This window comes from Phocoena phocoena, chromosome 6 (assembly GCF_963924675.1).
Source record: "Phocoena phocoena chromosome 6, mPhoPho1.1, whole genome shotgun sequence".
Taxonomy (NCBI): Eukaryota; Metazoa; Chordata; class Mammalia; order Artiodactyla; family Phocoenidae; genus Phocoena; species Phocoena phocoena.
Window position 1 is genome coordinate 95,271,316 of NC_089224.1, and position 13,814 is coordinate 95,285,129.

General features: G+C 53.6%; 1 protein-coding gene across 5 annotated transcripts in view; it reads left to right on the forward strand.

Annotated features, from left to right (window-relative positions):
* RGS3 (regulator of G protein signaling 3) overlaps positions 1-13,814 on the forward strand; it is a 130,803-nt gene that overhangs the window by 88,875 nt on the left and 28,114 nt on the right. Inside the window, exon 1 of one of the 5 annotated variants that reach the window (XM_065879220.1) lies at positions 6,722-6,827. The exons of the other annotated variants lie outside the window; for them this stretch is intronic. Coding sequence (XP_065735292.1) covers positions 6,759-6,827 — 69 coding nt within the window. The 5' untranslated portion in view covers positions 6,722-6,758. Of the gene's footprint in view, positions 1-6,721; positions 6,828-13,814 lie in introns of those variants that run through there. 5 annotated transcript variants of the gene reach the window in all.

Below are 13,814 nucleotides of genomic sequence, written 5' to 3' on the forward strand. Positions count from 1 at the left end.
GTTCAGGGTCCGAGAGGCTGTTTAAGGAGTCTGAACTTTATCCTGGGGCGCTGGGAGCTCTGTGTTTGATGTGTGTCATAGAAAACTCACAGCCTTGTCGATGAGAATGGCGTAGAGGATGGCAAGGCGAGAGGTAGGGAGCGGTTAGGAGGCTGTTGCCCTCACCTTGGGAAGAGGTGCTGGTGCCTTGGACTAGGGTGCAGGGAGCAGGGATCGAGAGCTGAGAGATCCGCATGATGTGGGATCTGCGAGATCTGGTGATGAGTTGGATGGGGGGAGAGTTTGGGATAGGGATGACGCCCATGAGTCTGGTTCAGGCAAACAGGTGATTGGTGGTGCCATTCTCTGAGCTGGCAGCAGTGGAGAGGGAAACATTTGGGTGACAGGATCATGAGTCCCACTGTAGGTATGAGTGCTATGTTAGAGGCCTAGTTAGTGAGTTCTCGTGGAAACAAGGACATTTTTGACCAGAGCTTCCTAAATCACCTGCGGTGAAGAGCCTTATACTTTTGTTAAAACACACACTGTATATGATATCTCATGCTGGTTTGACAGCACCCGAACTAGCCTTATAAGTATTCAATCAGACCAGTCCATTGTCTTGCACTTGGATGTCATGGCAATGTCAAGTTGCTACAGAAGTTTCCAAACATTCTTGATCTTGCTGCTTATCTTGTTGTAAACCAGTAACAAGCAGTTCATGGACCAGTGCATCCTGCAGACCGCATGCTGGGTGGCACTGATCTCGTCCAACCCTAGCACCCATTTTAGAGACAGGGAAATTAAGGCCCGAGGAGGGGACTGGCCTTGCCCCAGGTCCTGCAGAAAACAGCAGCAAAGCCAGCATTTCAGTCCAGTCTTTCATCCGCTGACCCTCTATTTTGGTTACCCGGCCTTAGGCCCAAGAGTCCAAGCAAGGGCTGAACTCGGGGGAGTCCGGGCGTGAACTGCATTTAGCGGCCAAGGTCACAGGGCTGACTTCCACATCTGTGCCGAACACTTCCCAGGAACTCCAGTAGTCAAGACGGCCTGACCCTGGAGTTGGCACAAGCACATTGGGTCGAGGATTGCTCCCCAAAGCCTGAAAGCCCAGGCCAGTGAGTGGCTGGTTGGACTGGGGCCAGGAAAGGAGATGGTCGTGGCTCTTGGCCATCCTGTGCCACTGCGGCACCCAAGGTCAGGATGATGCTTGGTGGCTGTGATGCGTGCCCCAGGCCAGCGACGGTTCTCAGGACCAGCTCTCCGGGGGGACTTTTGTCTACTGGCTTTTGCTGCAAGTGGGCTTCCCCTGGCTGTCGTTGGGAGATGCAGTTCCCATGAGCAGATTGGGGATTGTCCTTGCTGCCTGAAGTTGCTGAGGAAGAGGCACATGTCAAGGGCGGAGACATTTGGGGAACATGAATTAGGGCAGGGAATACAGCTTAAGAGCATACACCTTGGTGCCATGCTGCCTATCTTGCCATTGCCTTTGCCATGCAACCTTCCTGTACCTTAGTTTTCCCATCTGTAGGATGGGGATGATGATAGTAGCCTGTTGCTCAATAAATGTTAGTGATTAGCAGCTATTAGTAGAACTGGGCACCATGTTAGGCTCTCATCTATTAGACCCTCAACAGATATTTTCACACTTAACATTACTCTTTTTTCTTTTTTTAAATACATTTATTTATTTATGGCTGCGTTGGGTCTTCATTGCTGCACGCGGACTTCCTCTAGTTGCAGTGAGCAGGGGCTACTCTTTGTTGCGGTGCACAGGCTTCTCGTTGCAGTGGCTTCTCTTGTTGCGGAGCACAGGCTCTAGGTGTGCGGGCTTCCATAGTTGTGGCTCGTGGGCTCTAGAGTGCAGGCTCAGTAGTTGTGGCACACGGACTTAGTTGCTCCTCAGCATGTGGATCTTCCCGGACCAGGGCTCAAACCCGTGTCCCCTGCATTGGCAGGTGGATTCTTAACCACTGCGCCACCAGGAAAGTCCTAACACTACTCTTTTCACCAACCCACTCAAGGTCAATTCTGTCCTTTGACAGATGATAGCAGCAACAATGACAACACAGCAACAGGCCCTCCATATGCATGCACTATCTCATTTAGTCTTCCGCAGGGCCCATTGAGGCAGATGGTAATAGCCCTATTTTACAGATGTGGAAACCGAGACTCAGAGACATTAAAGCGACTTGCCGAAGATGACTCACGCTCAGATTTTTTTAGGCTGCAAAGTCTGTGCTCTTTCTAAATACCACTGACAGAACCTAATCCTTTAGTGAGAGGACCCTGTGGGGCCTGGGACTGACTCTTGAAGGGGAGGAGTGAAACTGGGGCGCTACTGGACACCCATCTCTGGCCTCATTTTAGGGATGGAAGACTGAGACCAGTAAGGGGGAAGGGACCTGCCCTGGGTTCTGCAGACTACAGGCCAAAACTCTCCCTGGGTTTGAACCTGAGGATGGATGCCTGCTCTGTCCTACTCACCTGCACTCCACTTGCAGCACGTGCCCCCGAGAACAAGGCAAGTGCCCCCAGGAAGAGCCAGGAGCATGCCCTTAGCAAGCGGTGGGAGACTGTGTCCCTTGCCCTGCTGTTAGGGTCGTAGAGGCCAGAACGTGGCAGGACAGTTCCTGATTAAATATCAGCACAGAGTCAGCTGTGCCCACCCTCCAAGTCAGATCCCAGGAGCAGGCTGCTTCCCTGCCTGTGTCCACAGTTCCGAGCACAGGCTCCGGCACATAATAGGGATTCAGTAGTTATCAAAATAACCAATAAATGTTTCTTGGCCTGCTCTTCTGTGGGGATGGCATTTCTGCATGGAGACTATAGACCCCAAAACCAAGGCTGTAAGACCCAATGAGTCTTAGGCCCAGAACTTCCTAAGTGGGTTAGCAGATTCAAAGGTTGGGCTGGAGGGGCATATGCAGATACTTCCACAGTCCCCCTGGGCCGGCCAGGGCCTTTGCCCTCTTCTGCAACAGGGTGGGGCAGGGGCAGGGCTCTGTAGAAGTCGGGGCCAGTGTGTCCCGGCCCTGGCTTTCATTACCCCCATCACCCAAGCACAGGCCTGGCCCTTTCATTGTCCAAGGCAGTGATAGCCTGAGCAGCTGCTGGTGGGGGCTGGGGGTGGTCTTAGTCTGTCATAAGCTCTGGAATTCCTGGGACCACACCTCCCTGGCTTTGTGCCCAGTTTCTGCCATAGTGGCATAACTCTCCTCCCTACCCTGGAATAAAATCCCAGTGGACTTTGGATCAGAAGCCGGGACAGGGAAGCTCATTAAATAGCTTTTGGCAGGTACCCTCCTTTTTTTGAGGAGGGTATTGCCAAGGCTCAGTCTCCCGCAGGTGGAGTCTGCACGGGGAAGGAAGGTGGGTGGGTTTCCATCTGTGCAGGGTTCATGATGGGGTCTTGCGAACGCAATTCCGAGCGGACCAGGCTTAACACAGTGGAGGCAGTGAGGGAAGACAGATGGAGCCTTGCTGCGGTGCAGCTGCAGGGAACGGCCTGTCCGGGGTGTCTGGGCTGTATCTTGCTGCTGCTGCATCTCCCTGGAGCCTTGGGCTCTGCCTGGGGGTGCTGCTTCTCTTAAAATGGGAGGTGCGCATACACTGGCTCCCTGCTAACCCTCCCTGGTCCTAGCTCTGGAAGCTGCTGCCAGCTTGCCTGAACAGTGAGACGTTTGCCTGCACGGCTGGGCTGCATAGCCAACTGGCTTCTCAGTATGTAGCTGGAGGGCTCTGTCCCATGGCCGCCCTGTGCAGTGGTGCAGGGCACAGCGGATAGTGGATTGGGTTTGATCTGTAGCTGTGCACTTACTGGTGACCTTGAGCAGGTTTCATTATCTCTCCGGCTCTGTTTAACTATCTGTAAAATGGGGACAGTAGACATCATATCTGATAAGGTTATGAAGATTTCATGAGTCAGTAATTGAGAAGTGCTCTGAACAGTGCTGACACGTACTGTCAAATAAGTGTTTGTTAAATAAAATATGGAGATCAATAAATGGGGCCCAGGCTCTGAGGGCCCAGGTGCTGATCCTGTGGCCTGTGGGCCACCTGGATCTCGCTGTTCCCTAGATCCCAAGTCCTCCTGTACTGAATAGCACCATCATTTACGTAGGTCTGAGAAGCATTGGGGTGCAACAGGAGGAGCACTGGACTGGCAGTTAGCAAGCTCTGGTCCCAGCCCTGCCTCTCAGTTGCTCTGTTTCCTTGGGAAAGTCACTAACCCTCTCTGGGCCTCAGTTTCTCTGGCTATAAATAGGGAATATTTATAGAGTAAAAGATCTCCAAGGGCCCTTTCGGCCCTAGATAGCCTGAATAACAGTGACTCTCCTGTCCTGCCCCAGGCTGTACACTGGGAGGGTCCACATGCTTTGTTGATTTGTGTCTGGAGCTATGGAGAGGCAGTGGGCAGTGGCCGCCTGGGCTCCCCAGGCCCTAGATGCTCTCCTAGCCTGGCCTGGCCTGCTCCTGGGCCTCGGGACACTGCACTGCTGTGCCCTTTCCTCATTGTCCTTGTGGTCCAGAGTGTTGATGAATGCATTCTGGATCTGTTCTGGACTCAGTGCCCTGGGTTGGCAGGGCTGCTCTGGCACAGTGTCTAATGATGGGCTGGCTAGTCTGACTGTGAGCCTGATGTCTGTCTCCATCACTAAGCTGTCGGCTTGGCGAGTGCAGGGCCCCTTTCTGCCTGTTCTCCACCGCATCCCCAGGGCCCAGCACAGAACCTGGCACGTAGTTGGTGCTCCGAAACTGTTTGTTGATTGAGAGGTGAACACTCAGCTGAACTCAAGGACTTCTCTCATCTCAAGGAACCTTATATTCAGGCTCTCCACCCTAAGGAATCTTCTCCTAAGCACCAGAAATTCCACCCTGGGAACCATCAGCCTCCCATTGGAACTGGCCGTCTCCTGAGACTCACCTCCTTAGTTTCCCAGGACAAGAATGGGCCCTGTTTCCCAGGAACCTGCAGGATGAGAGCCTTCCAATCTGGAGGGTTCTTGGGCCCTGCAAGGACTGCCTTGGCTCTGCCCCCAGGGACAAGGCAAAGTGTTGATTGGAGTAGTAAGTGCCCAGCTCAGATGAGGGCTGTTCCGAGTTGACCCTAATAAAGGATGTTTTCTTATGTCAGCATGCGTGAACATGCTGGTATGTGTGAGAGAGACAGGAATAGAGAGTCAGAGACAGGGTCAAGGAGGCAGGCAGAGGTAGACATTCAGAGACTCTGAGACTAGTACAGGGAGACTAAGAGGCAGAGGGACAGCACTTCAGCCTAGGGTGGCCGAGGCAGGGTGAGGTGGGAAAGGAGGATAGGGGCTCCTCCTGCCCCATTTTTTTCTGGGCTGACATCCAGGTTGCCTGCCACTTGGGTGGTAAGCATGTTCAGGCTGGAACTGGCTATGGGACAGACACCCCTGACCTGAGCCCCAGGCGCAGCCCAGGGTGTGTTTGTTGAAATCAGACAACCAACGGCAGCAGCCGTAGCCTCAGCATCAAACAGCTTTGCGCTGGCAAGACAGCTTCCTGTGGGGTTGCACAGTGGTTTCGAGTGGGCACCCTGGAGCTGGACCTACCGGTCTTCCAATCCTACTGGTCTTCAAACAGCAAGCTGTGGGCAGCTTCCACTACCATTCCCTACGCTGGATTCTTCATCTGCAAATAGGGTAATACTAGTACCTGCCTCCCAAGGTGCCGATGAGGATTAAATGAATTAACGAAGGCCAAACTCTCAAAATAGTGCCTGGCCCGGGATCACTGAATCCTCTGTTAACCCCTCAGGTGGGTAGGTCAAGGGTTGTCAGCCCCATTTTACAGATGAGGAAATCCAGGCTCAGAGATGGGCAGGGACTTGCTCAGCGCACCCAGTCAACCAGGGCTGGAGCTGGGGCCTGAGCTGGGGACCCTTGCCTCCCAGTCCAGTGCTCCTCCTCTGCCCCCCGCGGTCCCTCTGTTAGGGACCTCTCCTTCACTTGTGATCCTGACTCTTGGGCTGTTGTAACATGCTCCTCGCAGCCACCGTCCCGGGGGGAGGAAGCCCCAAGCTCTGTGTCCATCTCTGCTTGCCCGGATTTGGCACACAAAAGTGCTAAACAAAAACGTGTGTTGGGCTGCTCTGATGGTGCTGCTGGGAGATGACTGAAGCAGCCGGTCCTCCGGCCCCCGGGGGTGGTGGCATTCTTGGAGTCAGTGCCGGTTGGTTGCAGGACCCTGGGTTAAATTGCAGCCGCCCACTGGGACGAGAGCAATGTGGGGGTGGGAGGGCGCTGGGAGGTTTCCATGATTGGCTCCGTCCTGGTCCTGCCGGAGAGCCAGAGCTGCGGCCAGTGGGGTCGCGCTGCCCCAGCTGGGGGAGCCCTTGGGATGTGTGTGTGGAACAGCCGGCTGGGAATCCCAGTGCCAGGGAATGCTGCTGTGAGCCATTGATGCCTCTCCCTCCAGAGCGGCACTCCGGGGGGGCCAGCCCCAGGCCTGGGGACTGATGGCAGGGGAGCCAGGGCTGGCGTGTATGAGCCTGTAACCCAGGAGCCGTCCGGGCCCCTCGCAGGCTGAAGGACGGGGTGGCCGAGGATTCTTCCTCGAGACATCCCGGGCTCCTTTTCAGATGAAAGTGTCTTGGGAAATTACAGAGTTTTCTATTTGATGGAAGAAAGAAGTCCAACCTCTCTCCAGAGTGGCGGCAGCGGGCTGGACAGGGTGTGTGTTTGGGAAGCGCGCTGGAGGAAGAGGAAGAGGAGGCGGGACGAGTGATGCAAGGGTTTGAAAAAGCCACCTAGATGTGGGAGGGGAACCTGGTCATTTGGTTCAGCTTTTCCCGGCAGGTATCGCGCCCCTGGGGACCTTGGGTAAGTCCATGAATAGCCCTACTGACACAAAGGAGCTCTGTCTGCGGAAGGCAGCCGCTTGACGCGCCACCAGGAGCTGCCACAGCTGCCCGCCCGTCCGCCCGCCCGCCGGCCGCCGGGCGGAGCTGGGCGGAGACCCGCGCGGGCGGGCGGGCTGGCAGCAGCGGCATCCAGGAGTCCCCGGGTCCCTGCCGGAGTGTGCTGGGTAGGTGCCTCGGTGCCAGGGTGTGTGTATGGCGGGCGGGGGGCTCTTGTCCAGGGCACCCCGTGCCCCTGTTTCTATTGTTTCTTCCCCAGGGCAGCCATTGGTAGGCATGTTGCAACCAAACCATGTGTGTTCTGCTCTGAGATAGCTGTGTGTGTGTGTGTGTGTGTGTGTGTGTGTGTGTGTGTGTGCGCGCGCGCTTGTCTGTCTGTCTGTCTCTGTGGGTGGGTGGGAGCCTGCAGGGCTAGGGGCATGCTTCCGCTGTGTGCTGCTCCCACTTCAAGGCTGGTCAGCTGGCTTTTCTTTCTGAGGGAAATGAATGTTTGGTGAGCAGAAGTCCGGCCACTGCATAGGGAGGGAGCGCTCAGCCAGCGGTGCTGGCGATCTTGTCAGGGATGCTGACCACACACGAGGCACCAGGATGGCTGTTCTTGCCTAGTTCCATGAGGGGAAGGAGGTGGTCTCAGGGGCTGGACTTGGAGTGGGGTTGCATCTGATCCTTGCGGCTTTGGCTGTTGTGTTCACTGGAAGTACAAGCAGAGATGCTGTGCCTCCTGAGCCTCTTGGGAAAGGTCTTGCACCTGCCCCTTTGGCTCCTGCTGAGACCCGTAAGGAAGGGGAGAATTGTTAGGGACCTGCTCACCCCACAGAGCAAGCCGCTGTAAGCAGACAGAGGCCAATTCTTTTATCAACTTGGAGGCCTCACATCTCTATGCTTGTCCTGGGGTGTCCAAGAAGAACCCTCATGCCCTGGGACCTCAGGGCTGAGGAAAGCCCAGGTCCAGAGAGGGGAGGGGCTGTGCCCAAGTTCACACAGCAGGTCTCTGGCCAGGACCAGGATGGAGGACGTCTGTCTCCTGGAACAGTGAGGACAGGATATGTGGGTGCCGTTACCCTGAGCTCAGCTCTGAATGTGGCGTTCCTGGCTTGAGATGCCTGGCTAAGTACAGGGCCACTGGGCCTCTCACCAAAAACCTGCGGCATCTCGCTGCCCTCAGGCCTCATGGCTGGGGGCTGTCTGGCTCCCCTCTCCAGGTGGCTGGAGTGCGTGTATCTCCTGGAAGGAAGGAGCTGCATTGTCTGACCCGCCAGGGCCCGCGGCATCCCAGCCAGGGCACTGTGGCCATAGTCAAAGTTTCCACCAGGGCCACTTGAGTCCTCCACGCCCAGCCAAGGGGCACCTCCCCTCTTCGCCAGCCCTAGCACGTGGCAAGGCTTAGCCCAGGGCGGGCCCTTCGGGGAGCGAAGTTCCGCAGCAGGGCCTGCTCCAGGCCCGGGCTGGCATCTCCTGCAGTGGGGGGATGGTGAAGATGGAGGCAGCTGAGGTGACTGACCCCCTGTTGGGGAGTCTCTTTGAACCAGAGATCGTCGATGGGACTTCTGATTATAAGGATCTGGTATCAGTGAAACCACCCCAGCCCCTAGCCTTCTTGCCTTTGCACGTGCTGTTCCCGCTGCCTGGAAAGCCCATCTCTTCTCTTCTCTCCAGGTCTTAATCCTACCCAGACTTCCATGACTAGAGCAAATACTGCAGCTGGAATCTGTCTGTCCCTTGGTGGTGGTACCCACTGTGGTTGCTTCATGTCTTATTCATGTAGGATTTGAGCCTTACTCATCCCTTGGTCCCAAGGGCCCAGCCTGGGACCTGGGGCATGATAGGAAAGGGCTCAGATGGGTTTCCTTGAGGACAAGCTCTGACGTCCAAGTCAGCTCTTTCTACCCATCTCCTAGCTCTACCTGGCAGACAGTGGGCACTACCAGCTTGAGGCCTGGCGAGGAGTCCCTTTGGAAGGGCCCTAGTTTCTGCACGGCAGGGTTGCTTCCACAGAGCCAAGGGTTTGGGGGATGGGATTTTTGATAGGAGACAAGGCAGGGAGAACCTTGGCTTCAGCCTGGCGGAGGCCACAGGGAAAGCTGGGCTGGGATCGTGCTGGGCTGGGTGGTGTGGTGTCCACCCCGTGGCCTGGGCCACAGAGGGTGGGAGGGGCAGCCCCAGCTAGTTTGAACGCAGTGCTCCTGGTCCTCTGCACAGACTGCAGCAGCTTGGAGCTCAGATTGGGCCCTGTTGGGATGGTGCCAACCAGGGTGGTGGATTGCAGGGTTGGGGGAGCGTGCGGTTCTCAGCCAGTGGTCTGCCTGGCTCCCCCAGAAGAGGCGCAGCTGAGGAGGCAATGCCCACACCCCGCTGGGTTCCTAGGAACGCTGAGAGCCCCTTCCTGTTCAGTCTCCCAAGGCCCTAGAATAGCTGAGTCTGTTTGCCTTCTGGACAGATACGGGACTGAGGCAGGAAAGGAAGGATTTGCCTGAGGTTATGTGCGACTCAGCAGCACAGCAGGGACAAGAACCCAGGCCTCCGGGTCCCCCACCCAGGTTTCTCTCTCTCCGTCACACCAGCTGGATGACTCAGAGTCCTTGGCTTTCACCTTGATGCTCCCTTTTTGGGGACTCCCTTAGTGACACATTCCTTCCCAGGACCGTTGCATTTACTAGCGAGAGCCCGGCTCTCCTCTGAAAAAGCAGCGTGTGCAAGTAAAGAAAGCCCTGGCCTGGCCAACAGGCTGGAGACTGAGGCACAGTCTGGTCCCTGCTCACTGGATGATCTCAGGCAAATCTGCTTTTTTTCTCTGGCTCAGTTTCCCCTTTGGAGCAACCAGGGACTGGACCAGGTATTGCCTGGCCCCTTCCAGGCATCCAGAGAATCTTCCGTTCTCTGCAGACCCTCTCCTCTTCCTGGGTTCCGAGAGTCATTGGTCAAGGCCAGTGTCCGGCTTCTCAGGGAAGTGGCCCCCTACCTGTTCCTCAGGCCCTTCTGGTCAGAAGCCTTCTCTTGCAAGCTGGAGCCTGGACCAAGGCTGGGAGGTTTGTTGTTTGTGGAGCCAGGCCGTTTCCAAGATGTCATTGCTCAGGGAAAACCGTCATTCCTCCGAGGGATAAAGAGGCTGCTTATGGCTCAGCCTGGAGAGGCTGGAGCCACTCACGGCAGGCCAGCCAGCCTCGGCGCCCGGGAGTCGCCACCTTTGCCTGAACAACCAGCTGGGTGGGGGCAGGATTGGGAAAGGGGTGCTGGGGCCACGAGCCGCTTGAGAGATTGGAGCTTCCAGGCACGGAGGAGAGGAGAAGGGGTCCCAGGAGACCGTCTTCCTCTGGCAGTGGGCCAAGGTCATCACTCCAGACGTGTGGAGAGTTGCCAGGTGTGCCCTCTGCTCCAGATGGCCCTGGGCTTCTCCCCTCTCCCTCTGCCACGGGCTGGCCTGCCCGCACCTGGCACTGGGGCTCAGGCTGCTGCCGGAAAACTGTCAGCGGCTCCCAACTTAGAAAGGTGGGGAGTGCAGAAAGTTATTTGGAACTGGGCACGCTCTCCCCTACGTAGCCAGGGCTCTCTGTGGTGTCCTTGGTTATCTCTTGGTGGGGTTAACCTCGGGCTGATAGCAGAACTCAGACACTCGGGGCAGGCTGGCAGAGGGTGGGAGGCATGGGGAAAGGCAGAGGAAGAGCTGGGCAGAGCCTCTGGGAGCCAAATGGCTGGCCACAACCTTGAAAAAAGGCTGGAGGCAGCCACGGGGAGAACCCTGGAATGGAAGGTGGCGTGCCTGTCCCACTCCTCTAGTCAAGGGTTGTAACTGTGTCCGCGCAGAGCTCCGAAACCTTCACTGCTCACACGTCAATTAATGAAGTTCCCAGTTGATTCAAACAGCGGCTCTGTAAGTGCTTTCTCTGCCTGTCTCCCTCCCTTCCCTCCACATGTGTCTAACACCCACTATGTACGGTGCACTGGCCAGGTACTGGAGGTATAGGTCCGATCTTTAATCTAGTGCCAGGGATGAGCATGTAATGGATGGTAACAAGACAGCTTTGGCAGGGAGACTCGTGGAGAGGGAACCCTGGGGAAGCTTCCAACCCAGCCCGGGAGACCCTGCAGGAGGTGAGACTGAATCCGGATGCACAGATGCTTGTCCATCGAAGGAGGAGATCTCCATCCCAGTCTGCCCACCCCTCTAGGGTGTAGACATGATTCCTGCCTGACCATAGAGATTGCCTACGTGTGTCCATCCACATGCTGCGGCTTATCGCAGTGGTGGCCGAATAATGTTGTATGCAGGTGCGTGGGCTCTGGACTTGAGGGCAGGCTCTCCCTCTCTACAGTTGGGTGCCCTTGGGTAAGACACAGAAACTCCCGGTGCCTGCATTTCCTCAAGCAAGGGCCCAACCTCACTGGGGTAATGAGATGAGGTGTGTACGCAGAGGGCTGCGTGCGTGCTGACACTGAGGCATGGGGACAGCGGGGGCACCCCTGGCACCTTCCCTTACTGGTGGCTGTTATTGAATGAGATGATGTGGGTGAAGCGAGGTGTTCGGCATGGAGTCTGACGCTGAGCGAGCATTTGCTGAATGGGAGGTGACACAGCAGCTTTGGGGCTGGGAGGGAGGAATCAGCTGGAATGTGCTATCAGGCCCTAGGATGAGGGCTTTTAATTGCTTCTGAAATAAACTTTTATATTGAAATGTAAAAGACAGCAAGGGTAGAAGTATGTAGCCGATGAATTTTCACAAAGTGAATAAACTCTCCAGGTCAAGAAACAGAACATTCTAGTACCCTGGGAACCTACCCCGCCCCTGGCCGCGCCCCGCCCCGTCACTGCCACCTCAAAGGGTAACCCTTTTCTTGCCTTCTCTCACTGAGTAGTGTTGCCTGTTTTTGAATTTTGTATACGTGGAATCATTGAGTATGTATTCTTTTATGTTGACTTCTTTGGATCAGCATTTTGATGGTGAATCCTTCAGTATTATTGTACTCAGTTTTATTCCGTTCACCCCCACTGTGTGTGGTATTTCACTGTGTGGATATAGGTGCCCCAATTTATCCATCCTATCATTGATGGACATTTGGGTTGTTGCCAGTTGGAGGTTATCATGAATAGCACTACTATGAATATTCTCATACATGTCTTTTGATGCACCGTAATATACTTTTCTGTTGGGTAAATACCTAAGGTTTATAATTGCTCAGTCATAAAGTTGTATATAATTAGCTTTAGTAGATTCCACTGTATAATTTTCTTTTTTTTAACATCTTTATTGGAGTATAATTGCTTCACAATGGTGTGTTAGTTTCTGTTTCATAGCAGTGAATCAGTTATACATACCCACATGTCTCCATATCTCTTCCCTCTTGCATCTCCCTCCCTCCCATCCTCCCTATCCCACCCCTCTAGGTGGTCACAGAGCACCGAGCTGATCTCCCTGTGCTATGCGATTGCTTCCCACTAGCTATCTATTTTACATTTGGTAGTGTATATATGTCCATGCCACTCTCTCACTTTGTCCCAGCTTACCCTTCCCCCTCCCCATATCCTCAAGTCCATTCTCTAGTAGGTCTGCATCTTTATTCCCATCTTGCCCCTAGGTTCTTCATGACCTTTTTTTCTTTCTTTCTTAGATTCCATATGTATGTGTTAGCATATGGTATTTGTTTTTCTCTTTCTGACTTACTTCACTCTGTATGACAGTCTCTAGGTCCATCCACCTCACTACAAATAACTCAGTTTTGTTCCCTTTTATGACTGAGTAATATTCCATTGTATATATGTGCCACATCTTCTTTATCCATTCATCTGTCGATGGTCACTTAGGTTGCTTCCATGCCCTGGCTATTGTAAATAGAGCTGCAGTGAACATTGTGGTACATGACTCTTCTTGAATTATGGCTTTCTCAGGGTATATGCCCAGGAGTGGGATTGCTGGGTCATATGGTAGTTCTATTTTTAGTTTTTTAAGGAACCTCCACACTGTTCTCCACAGTGGCTGTATCAGTTTACATTCCCACCCACAGTGCTAGAGTGTTCCCTTTTCTCCACACCCTCTCCAGCATTTATTGTTTCTAGATTTTTTGATGATGGCCATTCTGACCGGTGTGAGATGATAACCTCATTGTAGTTTTGATTTGCATTTCTCTAATGATTAATGATGTTGAGCATCCTTTCATGTGTTTGTTGGCAATCTGTATATCTTCTTTGGAGAAATGTCTATTTAGGTCTTCTGCCCATTTTTGGATTGGGTTGTTTGATATTGAGCTGCATGAGTTGCTTGTATGTTTTGGAGATTAATCCTTTGTCAGTTGCTTCATTTGCAAATATTTTCTCCCATGCTGAGGCCACTGTATGATTTTCTCAAGCGTGACACCAACACACCCTTTTCAGGCAGCATAGGAGAGCACCTGTTGCTTCAAGTCCTCACCAACAGAACTGGCATTAGCTATTGTGATATCTGATTGTGGGTTTAATTTGCATTTCCTTGATGACTAATGAGGTTTAGCACCTTTTCGTATGTTGACTGGCCCTTTGGATCATCTCTTTGTGAAGTGCCTGTTCAAGCCTTTTCTCCAGTTTTCTATTGGATCCTCTTATTGATTTGAGGGAGCTTAAAAAATATTCTGGATATGTGTTCGTTGTTGGATATGCACGTTGCAAATATGTCCTCCCACTCAGTGGCTTGCCTTTTCACTCTTTTCTGAAGAATAGAAGTTCTTCATTTTAACGCAGCCCAACTTGTCACTCTTTGTCTCTGTGGAGAATGCTAATTGAATCCTGTTTCTTTGCCTATTACAAGGTTGTAGATATTCTGTTGTGTTGTCTTCTGGATGTTTTATTGTTTTATGTTTCATATTTAGCTCTGAAATCCACCTGAAATAGATTCTTACGTAGGATGGACGTAGAGGTCAAGACTCATTTCCTCTGGGTGGATATCCAATTTATTCAAAAGATCATCCTTTCTCACTGTCGGTC